Source organism: Heptranchias perlo, chromosome 41 (assembly GCF_035084215.1).
Source record: "Heptranchias perlo isolate sHepPer1 chromosome 41, sHepPer1.hap1, whole genome shotgun sequence".
Classification (NCBI taxonomy): domain Eukaryota; kingdom Metazoa; phylum Chordata; class Chondrichthyes; order Hexanchiformes; family Hexanchidae; genus Heptranchias; species Heptranchias perlo.
The window spans coordinates 4,986,804-5,004,829 of NC_090365.1; the positions used below are offsets into that span (position 1 = coordinate 4,986,804).

Consider the following 18,026-nt stretch of genomic DNA (forward strand, 5'->3'; position numbering starts at 1 on the left):
TCCAGTGGCTGGAGTCATACCTAGCACAAAGGAAGATGGTAGTGGTTGTTGGAGACCAATCATTTCAGCCCCAGGACATTGCTGCAAGAGTTCCTCAGGGCAGTGTCGTAGACCTAGCCATCTTCAGCTGCTTCATCAATGACCGTCCCTCCATCATAAGGTCAGAAATGGGGATGTTCGCTGATGATTGCAGTGTTCAGTTTCATTCGCAAGCCCTCAGATAATGAAGCAGTCTTTGCCTGCATGCAGCAAGACATGGACAACATCCAGGCTTGGGCTCATAAGTGGCAAGTAACATTCGCGCCAGACAAGTGCCAGGCATTGTCCATCTCCAACAAGAGAAAATCTAACCACCTCCCCATGACATTCAACGGCATTACCATCGCCGAATTCCCCACCATCAACATCCTGGGGTCTCCATTGACCAGAAACTTAACTGGACCAGCCACATAAATACTGTGGCTACGAGAGCAGGTCAGAGGCTGGGTATTCTGTGGCGAGTGACTCATCTCCTGACTCCCCAAAGCCTTTCCACAATCTACAAGGCACAGATCAGGAGTGTGATGGAATACTCTCCTCTTGCCTGGATGAGTGCAGCTCCAACAACACTCAAGAAGCTCGACACCATCCAGGTCAAAGCAGCCCGCTTGATTGGCACCCCATCCACCACCCTAAACATTCACTCCCTTCACCACCGGCGCACTGCGGCTGCAGTGTGTACCATCCACAGGATGCACTGCAGCAACTCGCCAAGGCTTCTTCGACAGCACTTTCCAAACCCGCGACCTCTACCACCTGGAAGGACAAGAGCAGCAGGCACATGGGAACAACACCACCTGCTCTTTCCCCTCCAAGTCACACACCATCCCGACTTGGAAATATATCGGCCGTTCCTTCATCGTCGCTGGGTCAAAATCCTGGAACTCCCTTCCTAACAGCACTGTTGGAGAACCTTCACCACATGGACTGCAGCGGTTCAAGAAGGCGGCTCACCACCACCTTCTCAAGGGCAATTATGGATGGGCAATAAATGCTGGCCTTGCCAGCGACACCCACATCCCATGAACGAATAATAAAAAAAACTGTGCACAACTCGATGCTCAATATTATATGCACCAATGTGCCATGTATATGTCTTTTATTTCTTGCCAATTTTCACTCCTCGTGCTCATCATACGAAAGAATTACATTTATATAACATTTCACGTCTTCTGCACATCCCAAAATGCTTCACAATCAATTCCTTTTGAAGTGCAGTCATTGTTATGTAGGCAAATGCAGCAGCCAATCCGTGCACAGTAAGGTCCCACACAGAGCAATGAGATGAATGACCAGTTAATTTATTTTTGATGACATGTAGCTGATGGGTGAATGTTGGCCAGGACGCCAGGAGAATTTCTCACTCTTCTTCCATAAAGTGCCATGGGATCTTTTATATCCATCTGAACAGGCAGACTGGGCTTTGGATTAACGTCTCATCTAAAAGGTTGCAGAAATAGAGGAGATCAAAGCTGTAGAGGGATTTGAAGATGATGATGGTGTGTTCAAATTTAATATATTTAACATGTTGGGGAACAGGGAGCCAGTGTAAGACAACGAGGATGGGAGTGATATGTGAACAGAACTTAATGTGGGACATGATGTGAGCTATTTGGACAAATAGTCGCAACAAAGATATGCAACTTCAGGTCTTAGCTATATCCCCCATTTTCCTGCCAGTTTCTCCCATTTAAGGAGATAGGGAGAGAGATCAGGCCTCGACTGGGGAGCCTGACCGCACCTTGTGTAGTGCCAGAGGGATTCTGGCTCCAGTTATAGGGTGAATATCAGCGGGTTATAGGATTATTACTAGTTACAGGTAGGATATCAGGGCATTACACCTATTACCACCAGTTATATATAGACTATCAGTGAGTTATTGTATTAATGTTGGTTATAAGGGGAATTGGAGTGTTACCAGTTATTAGTCATCGGTGCAATTTCAGTGAGATACTGGTGGAATCAAAGTTCTTCCCATCGCTGGTTTCCTCCCTGTGAATCCCTCCCCCACGCTCGGTTTCCCTTCTTCACCTGCTCATGGGAGGCCTCCTGGTTCTCCTCGTACTACAGCTGCTGGGGCAAAACTACGGGCAAAGATAATCAACTATAGGGCAGTCAACCTTTATAAAGTAAATGCAATAACATTAGTAAATGTCACGTGATCAGACATCACACGATCAGATGTCCCGTGATCAAGCCTCCAGGAATACCTCCAACCAGAGTTGGCAACATTAAGCACAGATTGTGTACAACTGACAGGCCATTTTAATCTCCTGAGCGACAGCTCTAGTGTAGGTATGTTGGATTGTTGTTGGAAACTTCTTGTGGGAAAAGCATAAAGGAGTAAAGAAGAAACTGAATAATACTAAACACTGGAACTTGGCTGCTTATAGACTAGAATCTTTAATCATAATAAACATGGTGGAAGTACGAGGATCCTGCCAAGATTTTTTGTAATGAATATTACATCAGGCCGTCACAATAGTGAGATGTCTCTGTAAATGTGATTTTATAAGCGTGCCATTATTACAAATGTAGAACCATTTTGTATTGTAAAAATGTGCTTCCGTCTCTGTGGTGTCTTGGTCAATATATGCAGTAGGTTAAACTTGCCACGCATTTGGGTTTTGGTCCAGGCAACTCAGTTTATAATGAGCTCTCCAGAAATGTAAACCACACAGCAAAAGGAGGGCAGTTAAGAGGAAGGAAGGAAAGAGCAACATTTCTGAAATAACAGTTGATTTGTTTCCCCCACTCTCTTCTGTGTTTCATGATGTGATGCATTAAGTTTTCAATTAAATTTCAAACCATGATTCTGCCCTCTCAGAGAAGAGTCACACAGTTTCAAACAAGTCCTTATCACACTGTAAACACATTATAGGGAATATAATCCAATTTTTGTCACTACTATGGTAAATACTCCTCTGAATTTTTTTCCTTGTTCTTCCTAAGTTCCACATCTGCCTACCTCTTATTCTTCAGCTTTGTAGAAGGGACCCCATCCGTGAACTTAGAATCATACAGCACAGGAGGCCATTCGGCCCATCGTGCCTGCGCCGGCCCTCTGTAAGAGCTGTCCAATTAATCCCATGCCTCTGCTCTTTCCCCATAGCCGTGCAAATTTTTCCTTTATAAGTAGAGATCCAATTCGCTTTTGAAAGTTACTTTTGAATCTGCTTCCACCACCCTTTCAGGCAGCACATTCCAGATCATAACAACTTGCTGAGTAAAAACATTTCTCCTCATCTCTCCCCTGGCTTTTTTGCCAATTATTTTACATCTGTGGCCTCTGGTTACCAACCATCCTGCCAGTGGAAACAATTTCTCCCTCTTACCCTATCAAAACACCTCATAATTTTGAATACCTCTATTAAATCTCCCCTTAACCTTCTCTGCTTTAAGGAGAATGATCCCAGCTTCTCTAGTCTCTCCACATAACTGAAACCCCTCATCCCTGGTACCATTCTAGTAAAGTGGTTAATAAGCTGGCCATGTGATTTATAGTGAGGAAGAAAGCTGTAGTCTGCAGGAAGATGTCAATGGACTGGTGAGGTGGGCAGAAAAGTGGCAAATGGAATTCAATCCGGAGAAGTGTAAGGTAATGCATTTGGGGAGGGCAAACAAGGCAAGGGAATGCACAATAAATGGGAGGATACTGAGAAGTGTAGAGGAACAGAGAGTCCTTGGAGTGCATGTCCACAGATCTACGAAGGTAGCAGGACAGGTGGATAAGGATGGTTAAGAAGGCATACGGGATACTTTCCTTTATTAGCCGAGGCATAGAATGCAGGGAGGTTATGTTAGATTTGTATAAAACACTAGTTAGGCCACAGCTGGAGTACTACATACAATTCTGGTCACCGCATTACAGGAAAGATGTGATTGCACTAGAGAGGGTACAGAGGAGATTTACAAGGGTGTTGCCAGGACAAAAGAATTTTAGCTATGAGGAAAGATTGGATAGTTTGGGGTTGTTTTCTTTGGAACAGAGGAGGGGCCAAGATAGAGTGGATAGGAAGGAACTATTTCCCTTAGCAGAGAGGTCAATAACCAGAGGCCGTAGATTTAAAGTGATTGGTACAAGGATTAGAGTGGAGTTCAGGAGAATTTTTTTCACCCAGAGGGTGGTAGGGGTCTGGAACTCACTGCCTGAAAGGGTGGTAGAGGCAGAAACCCTCATCACATTTAAAGGGTATTTGGATGTGCACTTGAGGTGCCGTAACCTACAAGGCCACGGACCAAAAGCTGGAAAATGGGATTAGGCTGGATAGCTCTTTTTGGGCAGGCACAGACACGATGGGCCGAATAGATTCCTCCTGTGCTGTAAATTTCAATGATTTTATAAATCTCCTCTACACCCTCACCAAGGCCTTGGCATTCTTCCTAAAGTGTGGTGCCCAGAAATGGACACAATATTCTAGCTGAGGTCCAACCAGTGATTTATAAAGGTTTAGCATAACTTCCTTGCATTTGTACATCGTGCCTCTATTTATAAAGCCAAGGATTCTGTATACTTTTTTTTAAAACAGCTTTATCAACTTGGCCTGACACCATCAAAGTTGTCTTGTTTTTGTTCCAAACTTAATAAACGTTTGCAAAGTGTTTAAAATAATAGCTCTATTCTCATCAAGCAACGAGGCAAGCACGAACCTCTTAAGGCGGTGAATTTTGTTTTCTTTCTTCGGGCGACGGGCGAAAAATAAGCCCGGAGCGAGCTCAAACTACAACTCCCGCCATCCTTTCAGCCTGAGGAATTGGGGCCAATAGGCGCAGGCGCAGAGGGTGGGAGAGAGAAACCACGTAAGGGGGGGGGTGCTGTTTGGGAGTGATGCGCGTGCGCGTGCGCGTTCTCGCGCCGCGCCCCGCCCTGCGCGAGCTCACAACCGTTTTTTTTTGAGTTGTGTGTGTGTTGTGTGCGCGCGCGCGCGAGAGGCGAGAGAGAGAGAGAGAAGGCGCGAGACGGCGGAAGTGGAGAGGCACAAGAAGGCGGAGCGCGGGCGAGCGAGGCAGGCAGGCAGAGAGCGAGCGGCTGGCCACCGAGAACCATCGCCTCCCACACAAACACTTCACAACTAACAGCCGAAGGGGGAAGAACGGATTTAAAAGTGGGAGATAACACACACACACGAGAGAGAGAGAGTTTTGACCTGAAGATTTTTTTTTGTGGGGTGGGGTGGTGTTGAGCCAACGGCCGACCCTGAAGAACGCGCGACTGTGACTTTTGAGTGACCGCACCTGGGAGGACCCTTGCTCGCCCCGGACATGGTAGATTATCACGAAGCGAACTCGCAAACCCAACAGTCAAACCACGGCGATTACATGCAGCCCGAGGAAGATTGGGACCGCGACCTGTTGCTAGATCCGGCCTGGGAGCGACAGCAACGGAAGGTAAAAAAAAAACCTAACATATAATAATCTGGCAAGGCAGTCCGTAGGCGGGGGAGGGAAACGTACACGGGCCGGGACCCTGGGGAGGGAGGTTAGAGCCATGGGGGAAAGACTCCTTCCATGTGCAAAGAGAAGCCAAAGCAATGTATTAAAATGCAGAAGGCCCCACAGCTGGAAAAATGATTTCTTCTCCTAACAGAAAACTCTAAATTGTACAGTCAGCAGCATTTTCTTGTAAACGTCATCAGCTTGTTTTGCAATACAGTGCATTAAATTCCTGCACTCCATTAATTCTAGGTGTGTGCCGTATATGTAGCTGTGCACGCATGTACTGTAGGTATGTGACACGCCTGTTAACCCGGAGATCCTAAAATAATTGAACATTTTTATATTTTAACTATTATAGCTGCACTCTTCAGTTTATAGAAATGACAGACTGGATTTTACAAACTAGACTGTCTTTTTTGAAGTTTACTTTACAACTCCTTGTAATGCTGGATCACTATATGAAGACTTGTGAGCCAACAAACTAAATACAGTAAAAGGCCAATCTGTCTTGAAAGCAATGTACTGTGGAGTTCTGGAATAAGGAAAGGATTTGTATTTATTAATTTCAAATGTCTTTGAACATTCAATGTAATGTGTTGTAAGGCACTAAATGCATTGACAATTACATTTTTGTACTTTAAAAAAAAATGTAGTGATTCAGCAATACAAGGAGTTTTAAAGGAGTCCAGTAGGGAATTTGGGAGAAACTTCTTTCCCAGATTGTGGTAAGAATGTGGAACTCACTGCCACAAAGAGTAGCTGAGGTGACTAGCATAGATGCATTTAAGGGGAAGCTAGATAAACACATGTGGGAGAATGGAATAGAAGGATATGCTGATAGGATTAGATGAAGTAGGGAGGGAGGAGGTGACTTCTGTGAAGCATAAACACCAGTATGGACCTATTGGGCTGAATAGCCTATTTCTGTGCTGTACGTTTTATGTGAAGTGAACTACAAAAGGCAGTTAGGTCTGCAAAATGCCAACTTCGCAGTACTGAACATGACTGACTAAGCAAACCATGTTTTTTAAAAAATAGTATTTTCCCTTTCTGAAGGCACTGACTCTTGCTGGTGTACAGAGTGCCAGCAGTCATGTCCATGTGGCTATTTTCATCTATGAGCCTAGATAGTGGGTGTGCCAGACAATTTGACCATGGGGACCATTACAGCAGTACCCCAACCTCCCTCATTTAATTTTCCATACATGCACACTTTCCAGCAGGAATCACTCAATAACAATTGGGGAATGTTGGTTGGTTTTTCTGCCCCCTCAGCCAAGGATGCCATTTGTAATACCAGTGCTGCTGCTGAAATCAGATAATTTGGCACAGGTTAGGGATAGAACCTTGGACTATGTATGGGTCAATTACTTTCTGGATAAACTTGCTGAGCCATTGGGGAAGCTTTAAATTCTACTTTTGAAGATATTTATATAGTGCAGATTTGACTGGCAAAAAAAGTATTTTAAATACTCTGACATGCAATACTTTTTTTTGTCCTATAACTGTTTAAATTTGCAATGTGTGCCTGATACCTGAACAGTTAATTAAATGGGAATTTTTTTTTCTAAAATTGGATGTTGACTTTTTCTATACTAGTGTTTTGAGGACGTTTTGAATCAAAATCCAACTTCTAGAATCAGCATAAATTAGTCGCATTAATGAAAATTGTCACACTTTAAAAGTGAGGGACCCAACAGGATATCTGACCCACATTTTTTGAGTACTGCAAACTGCTCTTAGTATCCACTTATCTCTTAATGGTGAATGTTTTTAGAGGAGCAGTGACACTATTAAATATAAATGGGGGAGAATGGCACTGAGTGCTGTACCAGTACAAGATTTTAAATTTAAAAGTGTCTTATGAGTACTGAACCTATCCTGGATAGGCTTTGCTCCTGAACTGATTGACATTTGCCAGTATAAATGGTCAGTGGTTGGCTATTTCAGCTTCAGTTCCAGCTGTTTGTAAAGTACTGATGTCTGGGCACTTAATATTGAATTTTTTTTTAAATGAAAATTTTGTTCGGTCCATTGAGAGGAAACTATATAAATGGGACATGTCAGCTGTTTTTGACATTGAGTTTAGAGTTCTGAGCCTTGGTTATGCTGTTTTCTGTTGTATAAATTGGTATGAAAACAGGTTCTTTAGAGCCTGATTAAAATGTAGAGAAAGCTAAATTTAGTATGGCTGGCTGCTTGAATTTCCTTTTTAAAAAAAAATCTGAACTGTAGTTTGGGGCTTAGTAATCAACTTTGTGTATCAAAAATGCACTTTCTTTTTTGTAGCCTAATGGAGCTGCATTCCATGGTTTAATGCTTATCTTTAATCTAAAGTTTTCCAATGTGGTCCTCTGGTTTACAATTGAAAGTATGAACACAAACTGCCTGCAAAGTGCATTTTCCCAGACCTTGTAATTGGTGGTCTGCAGTATGTACTTTAGTCAAATACAAGGTGAAATTGGAATTGTCCTGCATTCACCTGTATTGGGATGCAAAATATGTGATTTTTTTTTTAAAGTACTAGAAATCAAATTCTGGAAATGCTCAGCAGACCTGCTAGTGTATGAAAAATTAACCCTGTTCTGGTGAAGAGAACCCAAGTTTTAACCTGGCTTTTTCCAGATGCTGGTGGGCTTGGTGTGTATTTCCAGCAATTTTTTATTTTTAAAAATTATGTAATCACTTACTTTGTCCTTGCATAGTTTTAATTTTTCATGGACACGATAGAGAATAGAATGACAATACTAACATCCTGTAAAGCCAGAACCTGGATGACTGATGGTCTGGTGGCAATAGGCAGGTGCTGCTGTGCTCTTTTATTTGTCAATACCAATCTAGTACATTTGAGAAGCCGTCCAAGTGCTGCCTCGGCTTTAAATTTGAAATTATGCTGCATTAACTACTAATCCTGCAAATTTAATGGTCCACAGCAAAAACTGCCAATCATGAGACTTAATTTCCTTATATGCGCAGGTATCTTTTCAGAGGCAGTAGAGGCCTTATAGGAAGTAAAGTTTCCTCTGTGGTGAACCCGATGCATGCATCATTGTGTTATTGTTAGTTATTGAAACTTGCTGTTCTGAACAATCTTTTCTCGAGCTGACCAATCTTAAATTTAAGCCTTGTGTAGACAGGCTTGGCAGCATTAGAACCCTTTGTGTATATTGAGGCATTATGGTGCTTATGCTTCTAAATTAATAATGGTCTGCACAATGCCAATTGAGGATTTGCCAGATCCATAAGATAAGGGTTGTGATCTTGTAGATTTGTGAAAATGTAGTCCAATTGGAATGTATGTAAAATCTAAACTTTAAATATTAGGGAACAGGTTATCGGTATAATGAATTGGAAAATGAGATTTTTTTTTTACTTCCGTTAAGGACTTACTGGTCTTTTGCATGATTTGTTGAAACACTAAATTTTATATTTTAATCAAAAGCACAGCACAAAACTTGCTTTTAAATGAGTTTAGATTACTAGGGAACTGACATCTGAAAGCAGTGGCTTGCTCCCACCCGTAGAAAGTTGCACTTAGCTGGTACTCATAAGCATGCCTTTTGAAAATATGTATATTCACTTAAACATTACCAGCATTACACACTATGTAGAAACCCAATAAGCAAAGCGTAACTCTTGCCAAGCATGTATGAAATTTACTTTTTAATGTTTTTTTTAATAACTGGCTTTATTAAAACAGACAAAATAAAGCACTAATGGGCAGCCCCAATTGGTGGTTCATGTTAAAACTAAAATGTACAGAAATGAGAAATAAAATTATATCCTTGAATGTTAGGATTGCTTATTGTAGTTTTTGCATTGTAGTTTTACATATATTGTGCATGAAGATTGACATTCAGGCTCGAAGCAGTGGAGATAGTGAATGTATTTTCTTTAAAGTAATTCTAAACAGACTTACCTAATACAGTAAAAAGTGTTAACCTATGCAAACTTTCCGCAGCCATTGGGGTAGATTTGGTGACTTAGAGGTAAAGTTGTAACTGGCAGTTTTAAATGTGTATGTTGTGGATTGTTGCGACTTGTGCTGTGCAGTTTGCCATGCTAGCCGTCCTGGTGACTACCAACTGGTATTCAATCTGTAATTAACATTGGAGATTTAGTATCTGTGTTGCAAATCTTAGCAAAACTATTAAGTTGGTAACTTAATTCTGCAATCTTTCACTAATAACATGTATCTTATCCATTATGGCTTTCCTCTTCCAGTATCCACAAGACATTAGTAGATGCTGTTCACAGCTTTACTGTTCAGTCATCGGGCCTTCTTGATGGCTGGGGAAAGTCTGCACAGGCCATGGGGAAATTGTAGAGCCAGGTTATTTGGGAAGACTTGTCTTGCTCACGGTCAGAAAAAATGGCAGCAATATTTGTTCCCCACCAGTGACAGTTGCTTAATTTTATTGGTGGAAATCAGGTATATGGACCATTAGAGAAGCCAGAATATCAATTAATGCTCTGGATCCTTTTATGATGGAATGTTGTTGTCTCTGTGATGGTTTTTCATTGGTATCCTAGTTTGCTGTATAAGCTAAAACCTTTATGCATCCAGTCATCCTCCAGTTAAACTGCTAGAGACTAGTATATTTCAAATCTAAAAGTGGGAGAGTAATGCAAAGAGGTCATTTTAGCATCTATCTTCTGGGATCCAGACTGCACTGGCGCATAATGGTAAAAGAACTGAATTGGTTTTTGGAAAGCTATCAGAATGCTGTAAACTGCCAGTGTGTGGGTCTTACACAGTTGACTGCTGTGGTTTTTTTGGCTGTTGTGCTGTCGCCAGTAGTTTATATTTGAGAAAGGAAAGTCAGTTACATATTCTGACACTAATTTTTGTAGTTTAAATTTTGTAAGTTTATTGGAATCTCATTTACTGTAGGAAGTAAGACCCTAACCATGTTTTTATTTGACTCTTACTACAATAAATAAAGTGTAAAGAATGGTGATTTGGCTGTATACCTGAAGCTCTAGTTTCCCCAACCCCCTTCTCCCTACGCCTTTCCATAACTATTGCTGACCTGTTCTGTGATGTATTCCCATTACCTGAGGTCTTTACTGGAACCTTGTCTTATGCAAAGTGGTTGGAAGACTTGGCTGCCTATCAAAGAGCTATTATTCTGGGGCAGTGTAATGGTGTACTCCAGTACTAAGTACCATAATGCTGTTTTCTTTAAATTCCAGTGATGTCCAATCTGTACATTCGAACCCATATTGCATCATTGTACAGACTGCAATATTGGGTTGCAGCAACTCAAACCTGGGTAATTTAAGCAATCCTCAAGCCTGTGGTGTATGTACTAATCATGTAATCTCTTAGTACCTGATTCCTTGTTGCCTAACACATTCTTTTGTCGTTCCCATCTCATTCCCAGTCTCACTTGTCATGTACCTCATTTGCTTTTCTTTTAAGAGCTATGTATACATATTTTTTCTTTGCCAGGCATGGCTGCATTTATATTGCAGCACATAGCAGGGTAGCTAACAAAGCAGAGATTTACCTGCCTGATTTCCCACATCCCCACTCCCGCATTCTCTAATGACGGGGTTCTTTTCCTGACTTTTCAGCTCACTTGCAACTTAATGTTAAAATTAGAACTAAGATGTTTTAAAAGGGAAACAAGAACAATGTTTTTAGATTTGAGAATACTAGAATACATTGCATCAGAAGATCGTGGAGGCAAATCAATTGGTGTTTAAATTCAAAGTAGGTGTATTCTGTTTTAGTTAAGTGATGTGGAGAAAGCAGAGAATTGGTGTTTTAAAAATATATATTTAGTGCTGCCACAGCTAGCAAAATGGAGGAGCTGTTTTTCCCCCTGTCTCTTTAATGTCACGTCAATGCGTGATTGAGATCTTTGTATGTCATCAAGCACCTTTTTCACCTTTCAACTTTTTTTAAAAAAGTGTTCACAGGCTGTTGAACAGATTAACTGCTCTGTCATGGTTGGTGGTATACCTGATTCTTTTACCTCCTGTAATCCCCTTCCAATGCTTGAGTCCCATAAGCAAGCTTGGTTATCTCCCAGTTTTTAGTTTTGACAAAGGGTCTATACTGAAACATTAACCTATCTTTTTATGCAGATATTTTGTGTATTTCCAGTATTTTTTAAAAAGCAGATAGTATCAGCATGAAGCATATACATGCGGAGAGGTGCTTTCAAATTGTTCATTATTGTTGTTGAAAGATCAGTTAATCTATATTTGGAGGTTGAGGGAAGAATGTTGCCCGGGACACGGAGAATCCCTGCTCTTTGAAAATGTGCCATAGAATCAGTTATATCTACTTAAACTGAGGCCCCCTTTCCAAATGCCTGTTCAACATATCTGAAAAACAGCATCTCCGGTTTAACAGTCCCTTAGTACTGCACTGGGACGTCAGCTCAGATTATGTGCTTAGATCCTGGATAGGGCTTGAAATAAACAAACTTCCATTTCAGTAATACTTTTTCGTGCCTCAAAGCACTTTGCACAGTGAATTATTTTTCAGTGTATTGGCTGTTATGTAGGCAAACACTTTGATCCATCATGTGTACCTGTTGACCAGTGTTCACTGTCTGTCCATTCGTGCTGGCACTGTTCATTGGCCTTGAGTATTAGTCTCTGTTCTGGGATTATACTGGATACCTATCCAATGTGATGTTCTTCAATGATCAGTAGTTATTATAATTTGAATGTTTGTAGCAGCTACTTTGTGTGGTATTGAATTACTTACTATGTGTTTTTATTTTTAAAAAGGAATGGGTAATAGGTAAGAATGGTAAGCCTCGTTCTTTGATCAAGCTTGCTGAAATGCACATTTCTTGATAACTATGTAAGGGGATATGTTTTGTCGTGTTGGTGGAGAAAATGGCTGAGTTTTTCATGTTATACATTTTTTATGATAAATGTGAAGGTGCCATGCACCATACACTTCATTTTATTTTTCAGTGTGATCCTCAGAAAATATGAGATGTGTTGTCAGTCTTGGCTTAGTGGTTGTTTGTTTGCCTCTGTTGGAGGTTGTAGACACTGTAGACACTTTTGAGCTCATAATCTAGACTGATACTTCAGTGTAGTACTGAGGGTTGCTGCACTGTCTGAGAGATACTTTCTTTCGGATGAGATGTTAAACTGATGCTCCATTTGCCCCCTCAGGTGGATCCCGTGGCACTGTTTGAACAAAAAGAGAGTAGTTTGCTTGCTATCTGGGCCAGCATTTATCCCTCCTCCAACAGATTATCTGGTCACTTATTACTGTTTGCAGCAGCAAATTTGCATACAGTGATTTCCTACATTAAAATAGTGATTGCACTTCAAAGGTATTACATTGGTTGTGAAATACTTGAGGATGTCCTGAAGACTTGAAAGGTGTTATATAAATGCAAGTATGTCTTTTTTCTTGAAGGGAGAGAGGGAGTTAAACAGAGGGATGGAAGGGAGGAATTCCAGAGAATGGGAACAAGGCAGTTAAAGGCACAGCTGCCCGTGGTGGGCTGAAGTCAGAAATGGAAAGATCGGTTGGGGTGTTGTAGACTGGAGGAGAGTAGACATCGGGTGCGGCAGGGCCATGGAGGAATTTAAAGACCAGGGCGAATTTTAAATTTGAGGTGTTGGGAGCCAGTGTAGATCTGCCAGGACTGGGGTGATGGACTAGATGAACTAGTCTTGTCAGACAAGCAGATGAACAGCATGGCAACTGCCATGGTTAGTGAAGGGGTAAAGCTGAGTATAGTCAACATGAGAGCTGACCCCATGCCTGGAATTGATAATGAACCGTAGAGCATAGATGAATAAAAGGGGGCCTAGGATAAAACCATGAGCCACATTGGTGGTGGCTGTCTGAGAACGGGAATTGAACCCGTTGCAAGAGATGTGGTGGACCACAGAGGGAAGATGATGTAATATAAATTTAATATGCAAGTTTTTCAAAACTATGAATCTGCATTAACCCAGTTGACTTTTTATGGGTGTGGCCACTGTTATGCTGTCTCACTTTAACTGTTCTCTGACACAGTTCTCGGTGTCTTTTGTGTCCCATGTTTCTGTAGCAATGCCTGGCACAAATGCAGTCTGCGCGTGTCTATGTGGAATGCGAACAATGTGTTGTCGATGAATGGGCCCAATCAGGACGCTGCGCAGTCTTTAAAACTTTTAAATACTTGTCAAAATGCAATTCTTTTATTCACCTTTCATAATTTTAAAAACTGCTCCTATTTATATCTTTTCCATTAGGAGGAATCGAGCAAATTCTCTAGCGTGTACGTGCAAACCATTAAATAATGTGATGGAACGTATCTGGGCCTGTAGTCACCCAAAAGTATTTGAATTCTTTCCATTCAAAATTAATGGGTGTTGCCTTTTGTTTTGGTCCCTTACAAAAGGCGCGGATCAACAAGATTAATTTGTTGGTGTAGTTTAAATATAGTTTTTTATTTTCGTCTTGGTAGAGATTACGGTTTGACCCTTTCTTGTTGCTTAGAAATAGTTTAAAAAACAAATGCAATTTGAACCCAGGGACCCGAATTGAAGAAAAGGCGTTCACTAAATTGTCCTTGTTAATCGTCTTTTTAAAAAAAAATGTAAGCGAGGTTAACGATGCGCTGATTACACTTTAAAGATGTTTAACGTTTTTGAATATTTTCTGCGGCTGGGAGGAGTTGGTTGGTGACGGGGTTGATTTCAATTTATGTTTGAAGGTGGTGTAGAATTTTACTTCCGATTGTGAATCTCATGGACCCCTTATGGAGACGCAGTTTGCATAGACACATTTGCTGTGTTGCAGTTGAAGTGGTTTTAAACGCCTAAGTTTTTTTTTCCTGCCGTGTATGAATGAAGTGGCAGGAAACGACACCCGGCCATAATATACAAAGAGAAAATGGCGCAGTTTAAATGTTTGTGGCTCTGTCAAGGGAACGAGATTGAAAGAAAATTGCAGCGGTGGCTCCAGAGCTCTTTAGCACTACGTTTTCTTACAGCAATTATTCCTTTCAAAATATGAAATGGGTTAGACAGCAATTCAATCAGAACTGTCAATTCTAAACCCCTCCTCCCCCTTCAGTGTGATTTATTCATTTTATGTTTGGTGGAAAAAGTAACTCGTTTTGAGTATTAAATATTTAACTTCACTTGAATGGGTTTGTGATTTTATTTTTGTGCTCATTAAAATCTCATTGGCAAATAGTCTGACCTTGGCAGCTTTGTCGAGCCCACTCAACTTTATTTATACATACCACTTTGTTATAATGTCTTATACTGTACTACTTGGGTAACCAGAAAACCAGTTCAAAAGTGTGTAAGTTTTTAACACTTCAACTACTGAATATTTGCCAGGGAACAAAAATATGCTTCTTTCATAAAATATTATCAAATATCCTATACAGTACAATAATACAAAATATTTGTCCTAAAAAATAATTTAGGACTCTAAATTAATGCTAGCCTATTGCAGAGTCTAATCAAAATTTGTAGTTGATGGACATGTCTGAAGGACCAGTATTGTGCTAGCCTACACGGGAAGCTTTTGGAGGCTTCAGATTGACTTTTTTTTGTAACATGGGTGGACCAGTTTCACTTTTGGGCTGCTGGTCCTGTTGCTTGTATTCTGAGTTCCATTAGGTTCTACCTGAATGATGTATTAGTGAGGGGGCGGGTTAGAAAGATTGAAATTTCCTGCTTTTGATTGCATGAGAATCACGTAATGTGAAATGTAATCAAAATAATACTTTGAGTATATTTAAAAGAAATTCAATAGATTCTTACAATAGATATAACTATTTTTGACAACATTCAATATTACAAGGCACTGCAACTTAAGTTTGGGAGAAATCTCAATTTGAATACTGCAGTGAGGATTTTCAATCTTACAATTAAAGGACCAGAGCAACAATTTAGTACCAAAATTAACAGTGCATGATTTTAAAGCTGACCCTCTGGATATGTCTTGAAGTACTTTTGTACATGTAAATGGTCTAATGTAGGTTTTTAGTGACTGTAGGTTCCTCTTGTGTAGTAGATCAGAACCAATAAATTCTGCACTTATAACTAATGACTATTTACCATGACCCAAAAAATGATGCTGGGTAATAAAACTGAAATTGCATTTGGGTTTGAAAAAATGTTAGAATTAAGTCACCAGGATTACACCATTCTAACATGCAAGTGTTCATACTCCATTTGTAAACTTGGGCAATGTGTGCTGGTGGGAATGTCGAAGCAGAGTCGAGTATTGTGCTGTACACTGTGTATTCCCAGCTGGGATTGCTAGATAGAAATGAGGACCAGGAATTGTAGTCAGTTTCTTTCCCTTAGTATATAAATGCTGAGGTCTGCTGTACTTCACTGTTGCCCTGGCTGAGCATACTAATTCAGCATTGATGAAGTCCTTCCTAGCTTGTATGATTTGGAACCATATGTGCCAATTGGACATCAAGGGAATCTGAAGCTGCTCTTGTATTGGTTTAGCACATCCAGTAGTGTTGGGGACTCCCAATGCATGGTTCCTGTGCAGAAGGCTGCAAAGTCAAAGTAAACTTGACGGATGGGATCATTAAAGCTGGCAGCCAGAAAGATCTGGGTTTTCCTGGTCACTGGCTTTAATGAATCCATCAAGGTTACTTTGTTGCCTGTAAAAACCTGTGTGTCGGGGGTGGTGGCATTAAGATGCTAGGCCAGTCTAAAAGCAACTTGATTTGTTTACTAGTCTAGATTGTAATAAACCAGCAGAGGGGTTTGGGGAAGATTGATGCTCAGAACCTCCTACATTTGAGTTATGTTTACTTCTCCCTTTTTAAAGATAGAGGGTGTGAAGACAGAGAAGCTTATGTGTCCTTGACCCCTGAAGATTTGAACTTCAGTCTTGAACCCTTTTTTGCTACCTCTTTAAAAATTCTAGTTCGACATGTGGAAGTTCAAGGTTTATCTTTTCTAAACTGTTTACCATCGTGTAAACCTCCTAAGATAACCTCTCCATACCTTTGGTCTTTGAATTCAAGTTGATGTAAATTGGAAACAGTAGTGGTCCCAGCATCAATCCTTGGAGCACCCCACTTGGTATTCCTTTCTTCCACTGCCACCTGACATAACTCCTCTATCAAAGTAGGCTTTGTTTTCTAATCCATTTCCAAGATTCACTCTGAATCCCCACACCTTTTGAGCTTAACTAATAGCTGTTCGTGTGTAACTTTGTCGCATGCCTTTTGAAAGTTGAGGTACAACACATCATAGGGCTTGCTATAGTCCAATTGGGATGTCAGTTCCTTGAAGTAAAGAAGGTTGGTCAGAATCATTGACTGCTGTTTACTAGGTTATTATAGTACAGATAATCTAAGTTTGCTCTTGATATTTTACAAGATTAATGGAAGACTAATGAGGCTGTTGCTTGTGTCCAATTTGTACTCTGAATATGGGCACCATATTGCCCATATGATTTAAGGAGGGCATTTTGTTCATATCTTGCCTCATGAGTACTTGGAAGAAGTAATCATTTAGAATGTTTGCTGTCTTATGCTGATCCTCTGCTTTGACCCTGTTTGCTTGAGATTTGCTGGCCACTTGCATTTATATAGTGCCTTTCACATAATCAGAATATCCAAAAGTGCTTTACAGCCAATGAATTATTTTTGAAGTGTAGTCACTGTTATGTTAGCAAAACTGGCAGCCAATTTATGCACAGCAAGGTCCCAAAAATGGCAATGAGATGAATGATCAGTCAACCTATTTCTGTAAAGTTGGTTGAGGGATAAATGTTGGGCAGGGCATCAGGAGAACTTACCTGCTACTCTTTGATTAGTGACATATTTTACATCCACCTGAGACAGATGGAACCTCTGTTTAAAGCTGATCTGAAAGACAGCACATCCAACAATGCAGTACCAAACTGAATTTCCTGCCTAGATTATATGCTGAAGTCCAGTGTGGGGCTCAAACCCACATCCTACTTACTCTGAAGCGAGTCCCAATGCTGAGCCAGGCTGGCAGTTAGAGGATCAACGGGTAGAAATTTAAATTGGGAGCTCTGACGTTCCCAATGGAATGGGGGAAGAGGGAGGTACATGCCTGCAAGTTTTATTTAATTTAAAAATCATCTGAGGAATGCAGTCTTATTCTGGATTGTGGTATAATTAGAGGCCAAATTGGATTCCTATCCCTTGAGCTCTAGTAGTGAGCCTCTTTTTGGTATTATACCTTCTATAATTCGTCTGCAGGCACAGAAACTTTTTTTCCTCTTTTTTTCTCCTTCCCACCTTTTTGTTCGTGAGGTGATGATTTTTCCTGGGGCATTTCCACTAAGACTGGCAGTAGTCCATTACCTTGGTCTAAGTGGCCACTGTTCATGTGAATTTGGAGCATGTCAGCAGGTAGTTTTGATCATGGGACAAGGTAATATAGATGAGTCTGATCTGTCTATATATGTGCAGTTTCCAGCATTGTAACTAGATAGTGGTCAGGCCCTGGTATGCTAGGTAACTTCTTGCGATTTTCTTTTCCTGAAGCACTTTGTCCAGTTATGCCCTGCTGCTGCTCAAGCTGAGATAGGGTAACTCTATACCGACCCAGGG

The 18,026-nt window shown here is 40.8% G+C and overlaps 1 protein-coding gene and 1 long non-coding RNA gene across 3 annotated transcripts in view; one reads left to right on the forward strand and one right to left on the reverse strand.

The window, feature by feature from the left end:
* Positions 1-1,100: 1,100 nt before the first annotated feature.
* LOC137305831 (uncharacterized) lies at positions 1,101-4,807 on the reverse strand. The gene is made up of 2 exons (XR_010958770.1): positions 4,690-4,807; positions 1,101-1,479 (listed from the first exon to the last, which is right to left on the reverse strand). It is a non-coding gene; the product is annotated as an uncharacterized lncRNA (long non-coding RNA).
* A 186-nt stretch (positions 4,808-4,993) lies between these two features.
* LOC137305984 (alpha-actinin-1-like) overlaps positions 4,994-18,026 on the forward strand; it is a 98,898-nt gene continuing 85,865 nt past the window's right edge. For both annotated transcript variants that reach the window (XM_067974974.1, XM_067974975.1), the window contains exon 1: positions 4,994-5,427. In XM_067974974.1, the coding sequence (XP_067831075.1) occupies positions 5,302-5,427 (126 nt within the window). In that variant the 5' untranslated portion in view covers positions 4,994-5,301. The remainder of the gene's footprint in view (positions 5,428-18,026) is intronic.